Consider the following 19,670-nt stretch of genomic DNA (forward strand, 5'->3'; position numbering starts at 1 on the left):
CACAGAGCAGGAAGGAAAACATGGAGACTGGATTGGGGCAAACAAAGAATAACCGTCACAGAAATTATTATATGTAGATGCAGTCTTCATGGACATTTCCCTGTTTACAAATTAGTTGTGATTAAAAGTTGGTAAGTCAGTTGTTCAGGTCCTGTAATGCATTTTTCACTCAGAATTCTTTATACCTAAGAATAAGTCTAACAAAAGATGTGTACAGGGCTTCCCTGGTGGCGCAGTGGTTGAGAGTCCGCCTGCCGATGCAGGGGACACGGGTTCGTGCCCCAGTCCAGGAAGATCCCTCATGCCGTGGAGCGGCTGGGCCCGTGAGCCATGGCCGCTGAGCCTGCGTGTCCGGAGCCTGTGCTCTGCAACGGGAGAGGCCACAACAGTGAGAGGCCTGCGAACTGCAAAAAAAAAAAAAAAAAAAAAAAAAAGATGTGTACACCCTTATGAAGAATATTACAAAAAGTTTTTGAAGGATACACTCCAAGGATGTGAATAAAGAAATATATTGTATTCATGAAGAAGTCAATATCATAACAATATCAATTTCCTCCAGATTATTCTAGGCATTCAGTGTGTTTCTGTCAAAATCCCCCAAAGTTTCATGCAATGTGGATCCTAAAATTCACGTGGTAGAGAAAAGGTCAAGATTGTATATAATAATTTTTAAGAATACTAAGGTGGAGAGAATTGCCTTACAGATTTCAAGACCTATTGTGAAGTCATAGTAATTTAGACAATGTCATACAATTTGTTTACAGATAGACAAATATACCAATGGAATTAAAGGGACAAAAGAGACATTTACATACTCACGTGTATTATATGTGTATTATATACACACTGTATAGTATATGTGTGTGTGTGAAATAAAATTGTGTGTATACTAAAACATATGACCAAAGATGTTTATTGGAACATCTTTTGTAATAGAGAAACATTGGAAATAAGCTAAATGTTAATTTACAGGAGAATGGAATGGATGAATCACATCATATTCATACGTTAGAATACTATACAGCTGTGAAAATCAGGAAAGTATCAACGTGGGAAGTGAGAAAACCATCTTGCTTGCATGCTGAAGAGTTTGAAAGAAAGTCTCCCTCTATGATGTAAGGGAAACTTTCTGGAAAGGTGCCCTTAGGGGTGCAACCCTGCTGGAGGGTGTCTGTCACTGGGTCACCCACACACCACAGGCTGGGAAGGTGCCCACAGTCAAGGATGCTGACTGCTGGCAGCCACACCATGGAAGCAATGACAAAAAGCCCTGGAACCAGGAAGAGAGTCCCTTCTTCTCACAGTGTTGTTTTGACACCCTTTATAATATTAATGCTGGTTGGCAAAGGAGAAATGTTATAGAATCCTGCCCAGTCACAAAGGGGGGCAAAAAGGGTAGACTTGGAGCTGAGAGGTAATATTGACAATTGGCAAAAAGCACGACTTATAATCTGCTTTATAGAACAAAGCATTATTGTCAACAGTGCTTCCTCTTACCTAGGTGGAATTCCTCCCATGGAATCCTCCTCTACTCAAAGGAAGATATCAGCCCTTTTCCCTGAAAGTTGCTGCTAAAAAGTATGTTACTTACAGTAACTTGAGGATGCATTAACCTGAATACATTGTCACCTTAGGAAGTGGAGCATTCTGGAAAAAAAATGAAGTTTTAGCCATGGAGAAAGGAGGTGGGGGCTAAGTGAATGGACACTCGTTAGATAAATTCCTAGAAGAAGATATGGCCAATTCCCCACTGAACTGTCTTGGCACTCACCCATAAATGTATGGGTTTATTTCTGAACTCCCAATTCTGTTCCTTTGATCTATAGATCTATATGTTTATCCTTACACAGTCTTCATTACTGTAGTTTTGTAGTTAAGTCATGAAATCTGAAAGTGTGAGTCTGACAACTTTGTTCTTTTTCAAGATCTTTTGGCTATTCTGGGTCCATTACATTTCCATGTGAATTTTATGATCATCTTGTTAATTTCTACAACTAAGCATCTGAGATTTTGAGAGAGGGTGTGTTGAATCTGTAGGTTATTTTGAGGGGAGAGTATTGCATTTTAACAATATTAGTCTTCCAATCCATGAGCATGGGATGTCTTTCCATTTATTAAGGTCTTCTTTAATTTCTTTCAATAACGTTTTATAGCTTTCTTTGTACAAGTCTTGCATGTCTTTTTGTTAAATTTATTCCTAACTATTTTATCCTTTCTGATGCTATTGTAAATTAATTTCTTAATTTCAGTTTTGGATTGTTCATTGTTAGCATCTAGAAATACAATTTTTGTGTATTAATCTTGAATCCTGCAACCTTGCTGAGCTCTTTCATTAGCTCTAATAATCTTTTGTGGATGCCTTATGATTTTCTGTACACAACATCATGCTATCCATAAAGTATGTTTTAGAATATTTTGGATGATCTGTGCTTTACTTTATATTAGACACTCTGTAACACTTGGTTCAATGAGTCAATTTTAGCATTAACAGAGTAAACAGTGTTGGGTTGGGTTTTGTTTGTATTTTTTCATGCAGGATAAATCACCCAGCAAAGAAAAATCCAAGATACCAGTCAGATTTTTACCACAGTTGTCTATGGTAATTTACCAAATATCTCATATTTTATTGCTTTTGTAATAATGTTGTTTACTAGTTTTCAAACTTGCAAATAAGATACTGAATTTTTTTTTTTTTTTTTTTTTGGCTGCATTGGGTCTTTGTTGCTGTGCACAGGCTTTCTCTAGTTGCGGCGAGTGGGGGGCTACTCTTCGTCGCAGTGCGTGGGCTTCTCAGTCTGGTGGCTTCCCTTGTTGTGGAGCACGGGCTCTAGGCACACGGGCTTCAGTAGTTGTGGCACACGGACTTCAGTAGTTGTGGCTTGCAGGCTCAGTATTTATGGCACATGGGCTTATTTGCTCCATGGCATGTGGGATCTTCCCGGACCAGGGCTCGAACCCGTGTCCCCTGCATTGGCAGGCGGATTCTTAACCGCTGAGCCACCAGGGAAGCCCAAGATACTGAATTTTTTATTATAAATTTCTGTGCTCCATTTCTTTTCCGATGGAGAACATCTATGAGGTATATATCTTAGGAAAAATAACTGTCTTAATAAAGGAGCTGTAAGCTATAATTACCTAGTATGTGCAGGATATTTGAGTATTATGAATAAAAGAATTCTGAGGATGACCTAGCAGAAGTAGTGTTGGAGTTAGGAAGCAAGGATTTAGATTACAGATTTTTCACTAATGGCTCTGTGACTATTACAGAGTCACTTACCTCTTGGAGCCCCAGTTTCTGAGTTTGAAATGAAAACAGTTGATTTGATCTCTGAAGAGGTGTCTCTTCTAGCACTTTTAGCTACAGGAGATTTCTTAGATCTTGGCATCCTTTTTCATGATTTTGATGTTAAATTAGCATTGTCCTGTGGAAGAGGTAGTTAATAGACATTTTCAGTTGATCAAGTGCTGGACAAATTAGATTTTACTGCAATAAAGTTTACTGTCAAATAATTATGTTGAGTTTAATATTGTTGAGTTATACTCTTGTGATTCCTGGAAGTTGATTTTAAATGGAGGTTCAATGCAAACATTATTTGTTTTGAAACATTTTAAAAGCTCAGGATGAACTATGAAATGGAATCTGAATGGCTTCATACAGAGTAGATTTCTAATAATTTGAAATTAAGGATTCTTTCAGATTAAAAAAACACTCCAATGAAAATGTTCAGGTGAATGCTCTTAAACATTTCAAAGTACACGTTTTAATTGTGAACCTATTTTATTGATAATGCCAAGATTATCACACCATGTTCTATGAAATAAAATCATAGCATTTTTTTTAGTTCTGCAAATATCTGTCTTAGGTATTCTGTGTTAAGAGCCAAAGATATGACATGGAATAGACATTTAATTTTCTCTTTAAAAATTAAAAAAAATTTAAATTTAATAAAATTGCCACTAGTTAAAAAAAACTAGTGTATAGGTTTAGCAATAAATATTATTAGTATATAGGTTTACAAATAGCAACTAAATTTAAATTTACTTACTGAATAGATATTCAGTGGCTGAGATGAATAATCCTTCCTAGCCCATGAGGCAAATAATTGTTTAAAATGCTTATTTGGCTGATTTAAACCTTATACTGTGCTCATATTTGACTTTGTCTTGCAATTTTTCTTTCGTATCATTTGAGTTTTATGTCTTTTAAGATAAATAATATTTGAAAGAAATTTTTAACATATTCCATTAATTAAAACAAAAATTCATTTGAACGTTAAGGTTTGCACTTGGATAATATTTTCCGGCAGTAATTAAGATTTGGGGGGGTGGGGTAATAATTGCATTTATTTACATTTTTGGTAAAACACTGGTGTGTTCTTCAGTAATGGGCATTGTAAATGTTTGGAAAAACAAATGGGAGAATTGGAGCCTTCAGGCCATTTTTAGCGACACACAGTTTTGTTTTTTTTTCAGGGGGAGGGTTGCGGAAAACACTGAAGTTACCTACAGTTTTTGTTTGTTTGTTTGTTTTTGTTTTTTAGCCAGTTCTGCCCTCATAGCTTCCATGGAAATAGACTCTTTCACTAAATGAAGAAAGGTGCTGTGAGTGCGGGTTGGGTAGTGCGGGCTGCTCTGACTACCCCAGGTCATAAAGGAGCAGACCGCTTGCTTCGTAGTCTCTGGCAGAGCACCCACTGTTTTCCAAAGTCAGCTTCTAGTCTTACGTGGTGCACACATCCAGCGTTTTTAAACATACTTTGTGATGACCCATGGTTTGGAGTTCTCACAACTGGCAGAAGTTGAGATTGGCATTTAAAAAGTGGTGGATTTGGGTCCCAGAAATTAGATGAAAAAAATAACCCCCAGGCATCTAAGCCCACGTGAGCATGTGAACATATAAGCCCTTTCTACCTGGAAGACCTAGAATGATTTTCAGTACAGACCTTCATGTTCCCAGAGGTGATCCTTGTTAAAACCAAGGATGGCCCAGCACTGGTGGCTGCCAGCCTCTCAGAGCTGGTGACCTGACTCTCACCCTGCACACCTCACTCATAGCCCTCCCATGAATCTGAAATCCTTTATGGAGAAAGATGAGCATGGAAGAATGGAAGGGGAGATGGAAGGATGGAAGACCACTGATTTTTAAGTGTTTTAGATGTTCTCCTGTGAAAGAGGAGCCTGAAAATAGGACATGTGTAGAGTTGGAGAGGTGATCCCAGGAAGCAGGAGTAAAGGATCTGGGAGAGTAAAACTAGGAAGGAGGAGAAACCAATACGGGGCGGCTGGAATGATCCTGCCCGACCTTCTGAATGCTTCCTGGAATCATCTGCCTGAGGATGATCAGGGTGGTAGCATTTATCCGTCAGCTCTCATCCTATCTCCTGAGGATGTTAACTTCCACCTATTTCTGGCTGCTCACGTGTGAGTGCAGAATGGGCTACCCTGAGGGTCCTATGCAATGGCATCAAAGAAGCCACACAGGACAAAACAAAAGACAGTTTCTTGAGTGGAAACCCTGTCATTCCCACCCGAATTGAAGCCAGCACAGAACTGTTCACTGCAGCCACGTCTGGAATCATGAGGTGAGGCCAAGAGGATGTGAAAGGAAGTGAAACAAGAGTTTTCTGATAGAAAAGTCAATGGAATTCTTAGTCCAGCCTCACAGAAGTTCCAAAGCAGAGGGAAGGAGTGCATATGTCTGTCATCATCTGAAAGGAGAAAACAGACTAAAATGGAATTGCTAATCAGCATTAAAAATATGTAGACGTTACTTTAAAATCCACCCCTCTGGTTTTACTGAAGATCAGCGTTACTTAGCTAGATGGTGTTCTGACTTATGTGTGGCTGCTGTTTGTGATTAGCCCAGGGCCACTATTTATAAACTCTTCATATATAAATACATATATATATATATGAAGGGTATAGAGGAAACATTCAGGCCCTCACCACCCTTCTCCACCCAGGGTGCTGATGAGACTAGGGGTGGTAGCTCAGCATGCAGAATGGGTGCTGTAGAGATCCTAAGAAGTCAGGTGTGTGGGAATCAGTGTCGAAGGCTTGGGTTAAGCAAGGTGTTTTGTACATTTGTAGTACCTCCATTACAGTAGACCTCATTTGAGTTGCCTCTGTATGACGGTATGAGAATTTTAGGGCACTTGGACCATATGTCCCTTTCCTTCTATCATCTACAGCTGCATTCATTTTTTTTTTTTTTTTTTTTTTTTTTTTTTGTGGTACGTGGGCCTCTCACTGTTGTGGCCTCTCCCGTTGCGGAGCACAGGCTCCAGACGCTCAGGCTCAGTGGCCATGGCTCACGAGCCCAGCCGCTCTGCGGCATGTGGGATCTTCCCAGACCAGGGCACGAACCCATGTCCCCTGCGTCAGCAGGCGGACTCTCAAGCACTGTGCCACCAGGGAAGCCCTACAGCTGCATTCTTATTAGGCCTTTGCCACATCCTTATTCTCCCTAAAGGGAAGCCTTCCACTCTGAGAACACCTACTGCACTTTTAGCTTGAAAATGTTGTGCTCATGTCCCCCTTTGTACCCTGTGGTCCATTGGGGATTAAAGAAAACAGAGCTGTTTGTGGTACAGCACTGTATATGTATGAAACAGTTACCTAATTTGGTGTTTGTACTTTGGGAAGTATTGTCTGAAGTTCATTGCAATTTTCTTTCCCTTCACTCTTCTTCCCTTGCCATTTTATTGAGATATAATTGACATACAACCCTGTAAATCTAAAGTGTCCAACATAATGATTTGACTTAACACACATCATGATTACTACAGTTGGTTTGTGAACATTATTGTCTCATATAGATACAACATTAAAGAAATAGAAAAAATCTTTTTTCTTTGGGCTGAGAACTCCACAGCTTTCCTATAATAAACATACAGCAGTGTGAATTATATTTATTATGTTGTACATTACATCCCTAGTACTTATTTACCTTATAACTGGAAGTTTGTACCTTTAGACTACCTACCCCCAGATTCTGATAAGCTCAAATCTGATCTCTTTTCCTATTGTAAAGTACAATTGACCTATTTAATACAGCACTGTTAGTTCCTGGTGCATAATACGGTGATTGGATATTTCTATACATTTCACACTGATCACAAGTCTAGTTACCGTCTGTCACAATATAAAGATGTTACATAATTATTGACTATATTCCCCTCACTGTACATTTTATATCTGTGACTCATGTATTTTGCACCTGGAAGTTTGTACCTCTTAATCTCCCTCACCTATTTCTCTCATCCTTGCACCCCACCTCCCCTCTGGCAACCACCTGTTTGTGTACCATGACTCTGTTTCTGTTTTGTCATGTTTGTTCATTTATTTTTTAGACTCCACAAATAAGTGAAATCATATGGTATTTGTCTTTTCCTGTCTGACTTATTTCACTTAGCTTAATGCCCTGTAGGTCCATTTATGTTGTCACAAATGGCAAGAGTTCATGCTTTTTACAGCTGAGTAATATTCCATTGTATTTATATATACCACATTTTCTTTATCCATGTATCTATTGATGGGCACATGGATTGCTTCCATATCTTGGCTATTGTAAATAATGCTGCAGTGAACATAGGGGTGCATATATTTTCAAATTAGTGTTTTCATTTTCTTTGGCTAAATACCCAGGAGTGGAATTGTTAAATTGTATGATAGTTCTATTTTTAATTTTTTGAGGAATCGCCATACTGTTCTCCATAGTGGCTGTACCAATTTACATTCCCACCAGCATTGCACAAGGGCTCCCTTTTCTCCACACCCTCACCAACACTTGCTATTCCCCCACCCCAGTTTTAATGAGATATAATTGACATGCAGTACTGTATAAGTTTAAGATGTACAGCATAATGATTTGACATACATACATCATGAAATGATTACCACAGTAGGTTTAGTGAATATTCATCATCTCATATAGATACATTAAAGAAACAGGAGAAAATTTTTTTCTTTGTGAATTTTGTCCTTTTTGACAGTGGCCATTCTGACAGGTGTGAGGTGATCTCATTGTGGTTTTGATGTGCATTTCTCTAATGATTAGTGATGTTCATCTTTTCATGTGCCTGTTGGCCATCTGTATGTCTTCTTTGGAAAAATGTTTATTCAGGTCCTCTGCCCATTTTAAAAGTTGGGTTATTTGTTTTCTTAACATTGAGTTTTGTGAGTTCCTTGTGTATTTTGAGTATTAACCTCTTATTGGATATGTCATTTGAAAACATCTTCTCCCATTCAGTAGGCGGTTTTTCATTTGCTGATAGTTTCCTTTGCCTTGCAAAAGCTTCTTAGTTTGATGTAGCCCCATTTATTTGTTTTTGTTTTTGTTTCCCTTGCCTGAGGAGATATAGCAAAAAAAATATCACGGGCTTCCCTGGTAGTGCAGTGGTTGAGAGTCCGCCTGCCGATGCAGCGGACGTGGGTTCGTGCCCTGGTCTGGGAAGATCCCACATGCCGCTGAGTCTGCGTGTCCGGAGCCTGTGCTCCGCAACGGGAGAGGCCACAACAGTGAGAGGCCCGCGTACCGCAAAAAAAAAAAAAAATCGCTAAGACTGATGTCAAAGGGCATAGTGCCTGTGTTTTCTTCTGGAAGTTTTATGGTTTCAGATCTTACATTGACGTCCTAAATCCATTTTGAGTTTATTTTTTTAATATGGTGTGAGAAAGTGGTCCTGTTTGATTCTTTTGCACGTAGCTCTCCAGTTTCCCAATACCATTTATTGAAGAGCCTGTCTTTCCCTATTGTATATTTTTGCCTCCTTTGTCATAGATTAATTGACCATATGAATGTGGTTTCATTTCTGGGTGCTCTATTCTGTGCCATTGATCTGTGTGTCTGTTTTTGATTACTGTGGCTTTATAGTACAGTTTGAAATAAAGGAGTGTGATACGTCTAGCTTTGTTCTCTTTCTCTAGATTGTTATCTTGAGATAACAAGATAAAAAGGCTCTTCAGGGTCTTCTGTGCTTCCATACAAATTTTAGCTCTGTTCTAGTTCTGTGCAAAATGCCATTGGTATTTTAATAGGGATTGCGCTGAATCTGTAGATTGCCTTGGGTCATATGGCCATTTTAACAGGAGTGAGTCTTCTAATCCATGATGTTGGTAGTCAGAGATATTGAATAATGTCTTCCAAACTGAGAAGGAACGTTGAGACTGAAAAATGAGGTGATCAACTTCATAAAGAACAATTAGGAAATGTATTGTGGGTAACTTAGGCGGGAAGGATTGGGTGGACACATGATCCGCATTCACAGCTGCACTTAGCACCGCTGAAAGGGGTGCAGGGAAATTTAAAGGGGTCAAAGCTAAAAATAGAATCTGACTACTAGGGAGAAGCATGTCCACACGGATGGGAACAGGGTTTTTTTTTTCCTTCCCCTGGATTAATGGTCTCATGACCATTAACCATCTGCATCAGCAAAAGGCACACTTCTGGTTTTTAGGTATCAGATGAAGGCAAGGGTGAAAGTTGAATGGGAATTCATCTGGCTTGGGCACATTCCTTGTGTGTTAGGCTAAGGCTCAGTCATGCATAAGGAGGAGGGGTTAGGACAGTGGGCCTAAGATAGAGCTGACAGAATGGAGTCAGTTTGGTTCAGCTACACATGTGAGCATGGTATATCTTTCCATTTCTTTGTATTGTCTTCAGTTTCTCTCATCAGTGTCTTATAGTTTTCCAAGTACAAGTCTTTTACCTTATATTTATTCTTGTATATTTTATTTTTTGTTGCATTGTAAAGGGATTGTTTCCTTAATTTCTCTTTCTGATAGTTTTTGTTTGTTTGTTTGTTTGTTTTTGAGGTACGCGGGTGTCTCACTGTTGTGGCCTCTCCCGTTGTGGAGCACAGGCTCCGGATGCGCAGGCTCAGCGGCCATGGCTCATAGGCCTAGCCGCGCCATGGCATGTGGGATCTTCCCGGACCAGGGCACGAACCAGTGTCCCCTGCATCGGCAGGCGGACTCTCAACCACTGCGCCACCAGGGAAGCCCTGATAGTTTGTTTTCAGTGTATAGAAACACAGCAGATTCTTGTACATCAATTTTTTATGCTGCAACTTTACCAAATTCATTGATGAGTTTTAGTAATTTGTTGGTAGCATCTTTAGGATTTTGTATATATAGTATCATCTCACCTGCAAACAGGGCAGTTTCACTTCTTCCTTTCCAATTTGGATTTCTTTTATTTCTTGTCTGGTTGTTGTGGCTAGGACTTCAAATACTATGTGGAATAAAAGTGGAGAGGCTGGACAACCTTGTCTTTTTCTTAATCTTAGAGGAAGTGCTTTCAGCTTTTCACTGTTGAGTATGTTGTTAGCTGTGGGCTTATCATACGTGGCCTTTATTATGTTGAGATATATTCCCTCTACACCCACTTTGTTGAGAGTTTTTGTCATAAATGGATGTTGAGTTTTGTCCAAGACTTTCTGCATCTATTGAGATGATCATATGGTTTTTATTCTTCAATTTGTTAATGTGGTATATCATGTAGGTTGATTTTTGCAAATATTCAACCATCCTTGCATCCCTGGGATAAATCCCACTTGATCATGGTGTGTGATCCTTTTAGTGTATTGTTGAATTTGGTTTGTTAATATTTTGATGAGGATTTTTACATCTATGTTCATCAATGATATAGGCCTGTATTTTTTTCTTTTTGTGGTATCTTTGTCTGGTTTTGGTATCCGGGTGTAGGTGGCCTCATAGAATGAGTTTGGGAATGTTCCTTCCTCTGCATTTTTTTGGAATAGTTTGAGAAGGATAGGTGCTAACTCTTCTTTAAATGTTTGGTAGAATTGACCTGTGAAGCAGTCTGGTCCAGGACTTTTGTTTGAGAGTAAGTTTGTTTTATTACTGATTCAGTTTCAATCCTGGTAATTGGTCTGTTTCTATTTTCTATTTCTTCCTGATTCAGTCTTGGGAGACTGTACTTTCTAGGAATTTCTCCATTTCCTCTAGATTGTCCATTTTATTGGCATACAGCTGTTCATAGTAATCTCTTATGATCCTTTGTAGTTCTGCGGTGTAAGTTGTAACTTGTTTTTATAGGAAAAGAACTGTAAAAATACAAACACATGAGGCTAAATAATACACTACTAAATAACCAAGAGATCACTGAAGAAATGAAAGAGGAAGTCAAAAAATACCTAGAAACAAATGACAATGAAAACATGACAACCCAAAACCTGTGGGATGCAGCAAAAGCAGTTATAAAGGGAAGTTTATAGCAATACAATCCTACCTCAAAAAACATCTCAGATAAACAACCTAACCTTACACCTAAAGCAATTAGAGAAAGAAGAACAAAAAACCCCCAAAGTTAGCAGAAGGAAAGAAATCATAAAGATCAGAGCAGAAATAAATGAAAAAGAAATGAAGAAAATGACAGCAAAGATCAATAAAACTAAAAGCTGGTTCTTTGAGAAGATAAACAAAATTGATAAACCATTAGCCAGAGTCATCAAGAAAAAAAGGGAGAAGACTCAAATCAACAGAAATAGAAATGAAAAAGAAGTAACAACTGACACTGCAGAAATACAAAGGATCATGAGAGATTACTTACAAGCAACTCTATGCCAATAAAATGGACAACCTGGAAGAAACGGACAAATTCTTAGAAAAGCACAACCTCTGAGACTGAACCAGGAAGAAATAGAAAATATAAACAGACCAATCACAAGCACTGAAATTGAAACTGTGATTAAAAATCTTCCAACAAACAAAAGCCCAGGACCAGATGGCTTCACAGGCGAATTCTATCAAACATTTAGAGAAGAGCTAACAGCTATCCTCTCAAACTCTTCCAAAATATAGCAGAGGGAGGAACGCTCCCAAACTCATTCTACGAGGGCACTATCACCGTGATACCAAAACCAGACAAAGGTGTTACAAGAAAAGAAAACTACAGGCCAGTATCACTGATGAACATAGATGCAAAAATCCTCAACAGAATACTAACAAACAGAATCCAGCCACACATTAAAAGGATCATACACCATGATCAAGTGGGATTTATCCCAGGAATGCAAGGATTCTTCAATATACACAAATCAGTCAATGTGATACACCATGTTAACAAACTGAAGGATAAAAACCATATGATCATCTCAATAGATGCAGAAAAAGCTTTTGACAAAATTCAACACCAATTTATGATAAAAACTCTCCAGAAAGTAGGCATAGAGGGAACTTACCTCAACATAATAAAGGCCATATATGACAAACCCACAGCCAACATCATTCTCAATGGTGAAAGACTGAAACCATTTCCTCTAAGACCAGGAACAAGACAATGTTGTCCACTCTCACCACTTTTATTCAACATAGTTTTGGAAGTTTTAGCCACAGCAGTCAGAGACGAAAAAGAAATAAAAGGAATCCAAATAGGAAAAGAAGAAGTAAAACTGTCACTGTTTGCAGATGACATGATACCATACACAGATAATCCTAAAGATGCTACCAGAAAACTACTGGAGCTAATCAATGAATTTGGTAGAGTAGCAGGATACAAAATTAATGCACAGAAATCTCTTGAATTCCTATACACTAATGACAAAAAATATGAAAGAGAAATTAAGGAAACACTCCCATTTACTACTGCAACAAAAAGAATAAAATACCTAGGAATAAACCTACCTAAGGAGACAAAAGACCTGTATGCAGAAAACTATAAGACACTGATGAAAGAAATTAAAGATGATACAAATTGATGGAGAGAGATATACCATGTTCTTGGATTGGAAGAATCAACATTGTGAAAATGACTACACCACCCAAAGAAATCTACAGTTTCAATGCAATCCCTATCAAACTAACAATGGCATTTTTCACAGAAGTAGAACAAAAAATTTCACAATTTGTATGGAAACACAAAAGACCCCGAATTGCCAAAGCAATCTTGAGAAAGAAAAACGGAGCTGGAGGAATCAGGCTCCCTCACTTCAGACTATACTACAAAGCTACAGTAATCAAGACAGTATGGTACTAACACAAAAACAGAAATATAGATCAATGGAACAGGATAGAAAGTCCAGAGATAAACCCACGCACATATGGTCACCTTATCTTTGACAGTGGAGGCAAGAATATACAATGGAGAAAAGACAGCCCCTTCAGTAAGTGCTTCTGGGAAAACTGGACAGCTACATGTAAAAGAATGAAATTAGAACATTCCCTAACACCATACACAACAATAAACTCAAAATGGATTAAAGACCTAAAGGTAAGGCCAGACACTATCAAACTCTTAGAGGAAAACATAGACAGAACACTCCATGACATAAATCACAGCAAGATCCACCTCCTTTTTGACCCACCTCCTAGAGAAATGGAAATAAAAGCAAAAATAAACACATGGGACCTAATGGAGCCTAAAAGCTTTTGCACAGCAAAGGAAACCACAAACAAGACAAAAAGACAACCCTCAGAATGGTAGAAAATATTTGCAACCGAAGCAACTGACAAAGGATTAATCTCCAAAATATACAAGCAGCTCATGTAGCTCAATGTCAAAAATACAAACAACCCCATCCAAAAATGGGCAGAAGACCTAAATAGACATTTCTCCCAAGAAGATATACAGAGTGCCAACAAACACACAAAAGGATGTACAACATCACTAATCATTAGGGAAATACAAATCAAAACTACAATAAGGTATCACCTCACACCAGTCAGAACGATCATCATCAAAAAAATCTACAAAAAATCAATGCTGGAGAGGGTGTGGAGAAAAGGGAACCCTGTGGCACTGTTGAAGGGAGTGTAAATTGACACAGCCACTATGGAGAATGGTATGGAGGTTCCTTAAAAAACTAAAAATAAAACTACCATACGACACAGCAATCCCACTACTGGGCATATACCCTGAGAAAACCGTAATTCAAAAAGAGTCATGTACCACAATGTTCACTGCAGCACTATTTACAATAGCCAGGACATGGAAGCAACCTAAGTGTCCATCGACAGATGAATGGATAAAGAAGACATGGCACATGTATACTACTGAATATTACTCAGCCATATAAAGTAATGAAACTGAGTTATTTGTAGTGAGGTGGATGGACCTAGAGTCTGTCCTGCAGAGTGAAGTACGTCAGAAAGAGAAAAACAAATACCATATGCTAACACATATATATGGAATCTCAAAAAAAAAAAAGGGTTCTGAAGAACCTAGGGGCAGGAAAGGAATAAAGATGCAGACATAGCAAATGGACTTGAGGACATGGGGAGGAAGAAGGGTAAACTGAGCCGAAGTGAGAGAGTGGCATGGACATATATATACAGTACCAAATGTAAAATAGCTAGCTAGTGGGAAGCAGCCGCATAGCACAGGGAGATCAGCTCGGTGCTTTCTGACCACCTAGAGGGGTGGGATAGGGAGGGTGGGAGGGCGACGCAAGAGGGAGGGCATATGGGGATATATGTATATGTATAGCTGATTCACTTTGTTATACAGCAGCAACTAACACAACAATGTAAAACAATTATACCTCAATAAAGATGTTAACAAAAATATTGACTGGAATGTATGCTTTGTGTGGGTAGAGAGTACCTCATATAAAAAGTCATCATGTATACAGTAGGAACAAAAGTGGTGTACTGCTCACCTCACAGAGTTGTAAAGAGAACTGAATGAGATAATTCATGTAAATTTCTTAAAACAATACACACACAATGTAATCAATATATATTCTAATCAATATAAAGATTGGCAAGATAATTTAAATTTTTTGTATTTTATACTAAGTCTTCAAAATCTAGTACATATTTTACACTGAAACACATCTCACTTCATAGTGGTCAGTAGCTACAGGTGGCTAATGGATGCTGTTTTGGACAATGTAGCTTAAAAAAAATACAGGGTTAGCAGACATAAGAAGTAGCCATTCCCTTTAGGAGTAAGGGAGAGTGCTCGAGGAAGAAACTTGGAAGATCCATTACTTCTCCAAAGCGTGGATTAAGACCCCTTGGAGAGGGAATGGCTGTGGCCCACCTGGATAGCAAAGATGTTTGCTGAGGTGTTGCAGGCTTAGGCTGGTAGGTGAGAAAACCACCTTGCTTGCATGCTGAAGAGTTTGAAAGTCTCCCTGTATGATGTAAGGGAAACTTTCTGGGAAGCTGCCCTTCGGGATGCCCGTGAAACCTGCAACCCTGCTGGAGGGTGTCTTTCACTGGGTCAGCCACACACCACAGGCTGGGAAGGTGCCCACAGGCAAGGATGCTGACTGCTGGCAGCCACACCATGGAAGCAGCGACAGAAAGCCCTGGAACCAGGAAGAGAGTCCTTTCCTCTCACAGTGTTGTTTTGACACCATTTGTAATATTAACGCTGGTTGGCAAAGGAGAAATGTTACAGAGTCCTGCCCAATCACAAAGGGGGGCAAAAAGGGTAGGTTTGGAGCTGAGAGGCAATAAATTGACAATTGGCAAAAAGCACGACTTATAATCTGCTTTATAGATCGAAGTATTTTTCTCAACAGTGCTTCCTCTTACCTAGGTGGAATTCCTACCATGGAATCCTCCTCTACTCAAAGGAAGATATCAGCCCTTTTCCCTGAAAGTTGCTGCTAAAAAGTATATGTTACTTACAGTAACCTGACGATGCATTAACCTGAATACATTGTCAGCTTAGGAAGTGGAGCATTCTGGTTGTCAATAGAACAGAAATGGTATTTTAGTGATAGAGAAGGGAGGTGGAGTACAGTAAGCCCTGGACACTAACTAGGTTCAGATTAAATTCCTAGGGGATGATGTAATGGATAAAAGCCTTTGCACATTTTTAAACCTTTCTGATGGGTATTGTTGGATACCACTTTCCTTTCTTTCCTTGCTATGAAAAAGCAATTCTAAGACAAACATTGAGAATTTAAAAAGTAGTAGAGGGGCTTCCCTGGTGGCGCAGTGGTTAAGAATCCATCTGCCAATTCAGGGGACACGGGTTCAAGCCATGGTCTGGGAAGATCCCACATGCCGTGGAGCAACTAAGCCCATGAGCCACAACTACTGAGCCCACATGCCACAACTACTGAAGTCCACGCTCCTAGAGCCCGTGCTTCGCAACAAGAGAAGACACCACAGTGAGAAGCCTGCGCACCACAAAGAAGAGTAGCCCCCACTCACCGCAACTAGAGAAAGCCCGTGCACAGCAGCGAAGACCCAATGCAGCCAAAAATAAATAAATTAAATAAATTTGTTTTAAAGTAGTAGGGTATGTCTTTAAATATTTTGAATACTAAGTGCTTTACTTTAGATCCTCTGTAAAATTTGGTTGAATGAATCAATTTTATCATTAACAGAGTAAACTTTTTTTTTCTTTAAATGCAGGATAAATCATCCAGCAAAGAAAAATCCAAGACACCAGTAAGAATGTTACCACAATTGCCTACGGTAATTTACCTATAGACTCTCATTGGATTTTTGCCCTTTTAAAAATGTTTACTAGTTTCAAACTTGTAAATAAGTAACTGAATTTATGATTTTGAATTTTGTGCTCAATTTGACTATTTTCTGATTGAGAAATTCTGAGGTGCACATGAAAGGAAAAATAACTATCTTAATAAAGTAAGTGTAAGCTGTAATTTCCTAATAGTGTGTACAGTATGTTTGAATATTCTGGATAAAAGTATTTCCAAGATTGTCTAGCAGAAAATATATCAGTGTTGGAATTAGGAGATGAAGCTTTGGGTTACATCCTCGTCACTAATGGCCCTGCCGTCTGAGGGAGTCACCTACCTCTCCGAGCCTCAGTTTCTGAGTTTGAAAGTAAGAGACGTTGATGACCTTTGAGATGCATCTTCTGGCACTGAAATGCTATTCCAAAGAAGATTCTTCAGATCTTGCCATCCTTTTTATTATTATTATTATGACTAAAAATTGTCATTGTCCTGTGGAGGAGGCAGTTAATAGACATTTTCAGTTGACAAGTGCTGGGTAAGATGTACTTGACTGTGATAAATTTTACCATTTAGTAGTTATATTGAACTTAATGCCGTTGAGTTTTGCTCTTGTAACTGCTGGAAGCTGAGCTTAAGTGGAGGTTCAGTGCAAACACTGTTTGGTTTTTTTTTAAATTGTGATAAAATATACATAACATACAATTGATCATTTTAACCATTTAAAATCTATAGTTCATAGACATTAAGTACATCCATATTGTTGTACAGCCATCACCACCATCCATCTTCAGAACTCTTCATCTTTCCAAACGGAAACACTGTACCCATTAGACACTAATTCCCTGTTTCCGCCTCTTGTCAGTCCATGGCAACAAGCATTCTACTTTCTGTCTCTATGTATTTGGCTACTCTAAGTACCTCGTAAGTGGAATCATACAGTATTTGTCTTTTTCTGTCTGGCTTATTTCACTTAGCATAATGTTCTCAAGTTTCATCCAAAGCATTATTTTTTGAAAGATATTTTAAAAGCTGAGAACAAACTATAAAATTGAATTTGTGTTGCTTTGTAGAGAAAGATTCCTGATAATTTAAAGTGGAGGACATTTTTCACTTAGAAAACTTGAGTTAATATTCTTAGATAAAGTAAATGAACATTTCAAAATATATATTTTAATTGAAATTTTTTTTTAATGATACCAGATTCTATAGAATTGAGCCATAGCACCTTTTCTGTGCTTCTGCAAAATCTATCTTAAATTTTCTAGCTTAAAAGACAAGATGTGAAATGGGATAGGCATTTTCTGTTTAAAAATTTCACAAATTTTAAAAGGGAAAAATAAAAATTACCCTTAGTTTGTTGTGTCTTATTAGTATATAGGTTTAGAGATGTAAACTCAATTAAAATTCCTGATTCAATATTCAGTGGCTGAGTTGAATAATAATCCTTTCCTGTCATTGGCATATAATAGTCTAAAATGCTTTTATTGGCTGATTTAAACTTGGTTTTATGTTCATATTTGGCCATATCTTACATGTTCTCAGCATTCATTTTCTCAGTTTCATGTGTGTTAAGGGAGACGATATTTTTAAGAGATTTAAAAAAATCCATTGACCAAAGCAAACAAACAATTTTCATTTGAATATTAAGGTTTGTACTTGGATAAAATCTTCCGGCAGTAGTTAAGCCCTAGAGTGATTTTCATTACAGACATTTATGCTTCTGGTGGTGATCCTTGTTGAAATCAAGGGTGAAGATGACCCAGTGCTGGTGGCTCCCAACCCCTCTGAGCTGGTGACCTGATTCCCACCCTTTGTGAACACCTTACTCATAGCCCACCCATGAATCTGAAATCCTTTATGGAGCAAGATGAGAGCGGAAGAATGGAAAGGCAGGCAGGGAAGGATGGAAAAGCATTGACTTATTAATTGTCTCAGCTTGTTTTCCTGTGAAAGAAGAGCCTGTAAAAAGGGCTTCTGTGCAGGTAGTTTATTTGAAAGTAGGAGTAAAGGGCTGGGAAGAGTAAAACTATTCAATAAAAGCCAGTACAAGCATGGGCTGTCAAGTTGGCCTGAATGTGAGAGGAAGACACAGATTCAATTGTCATTGTTTTAAAATATGTACATTCTACTTTAAAACCCACCCATCTGGGTTTCTTGAAGAGACATAGGTTCTAGCAACAGTGGGTCTGTGTTCTGTTATCGCAGTAACTGGCTCGAGCTAATTAGTTGTTGCCGTTTTAGGAGACGTAGGTTTTCTCCTGTTGGCCACAGTCCCCACCACCCCCTAACATTTCCCAGCACTGAAGCTGAGTGCCAATTAGCTATCATCACTACCTTTCCTCCCTCTTTCATGATACCTGCCAGAACTGTGTAGATATAAGAATTTATAACCCCTGCCTTAAACGATGGAATGAATTTGTGAGTTGCCAGGGTAATCTAGAGCTGCTGAAGCCATGAGAACAGGAAGATCCTTTGGAGTTGGAATGTAGAGGAACTCATTAGCGTTGGAGTCCAGCACGGTGTGGCTCTAATTAAGATGGAAGGCTTAAAAAATCACTTGCCAATGTCTGTGGGTGAGTAAACTCTGTGGAATGAACACCTCAGTTAGGTAACAGGTGTCCACGTCAAACCAGCAGCAGAGCCTTTGGTGATGTGTCCCAGATGTCACACACCGTGCCATTCACAGACTTTAGTGACATTTGCTATTGGGTATTTGTGCCTTCTTTACAGATGTCCTAATTTGTTTGAGAAAACGTCTGTGTTTATACATTCTTACGCATTTCATGAAAAAAGTTTTTTTTGTCCCCTGACCTTGTTTTGTTAATGCTATCTAAATTTCATATTTCAGGTGAGTTCAAAGCCCCAGTGGCAGCAGGCGGCTCCATCATTCCACCTGAGTGTAAAGCGGGATGAAGGTATTCCAGAGCAGTTTAGTGTTAAAAATCAACAATCGTATGGTAAGAACTCTAATATTCTATCTTAGACTTGAAGGACATTTTCTAGAGAAAAAAATCACACAATATTTAGTTAATTAGAGCAATGAAATCGTAAACTGAAATATTTATGTAAAGTAGAAAAATTTATCCCAAGTGTGTTCCCTAAGAAAATAATTGAATCCGGTTCTTAGTTATTTCAGGCTGTTGTAAATGCTATAAAAGCTGATATTTTAGGAATTGGGATGTTTATAATAAAACTTTGATTTATTGTATTCAGAATTTGCCTCTGTATCAAAGACTAAAGGTTTTTCTAAGGGGGATTTTA

The 19,670-nt window shown here is 38.5% G+C and overlaps 1 protein-coding gene across 1 annotated transcript in view; it reads left to right on the forward strand.

Annotated features, from left to right (window-relative positions):
- Window positions 1-414: 414 nt before the first annotated feature.
- The window catches only part of DNAH7 (dynein axonemal heavy chain 7), a 243,722-nt gene continuing 224,466 nt past the window's right edge, over window positions 415-19,670 (forward strand). Inside the window, exons 1-3 of the mRNA XM_019939243.3 lie at window positions 415-2,599; window positions 16,339-16,401; window positions 19,258-19,366. Coding sequence (XP_019794802.2) covers window positions 2,531-2,599; window positions 16,339-16,401; window positions 19,258-19,366 — 241 coding nt within the window. The 5' untranslated portion in view covers window positions 415-2,530. The remainder of the gene's footprint in view (window positions 2,600-16,338; window positions 16,402-19,257; window positions 19,367-19,670) is intronic.

The sequence above is a fragment of the Tursiops truncatus genome, chromosome 7 (genome assembly GCF_011762595.2).
Source record: "Tursiops truncatus isolate mTurTru1 chromosome 7, mTurTru1.mat.Y, whole genome shotgun sequence".
Lineage (NCBI taxonomy): Eukaryota > Metazoa > Chordata > Mammalia > Artiodactyla > Delphinidae > Tursiops > Tursiops truncatus.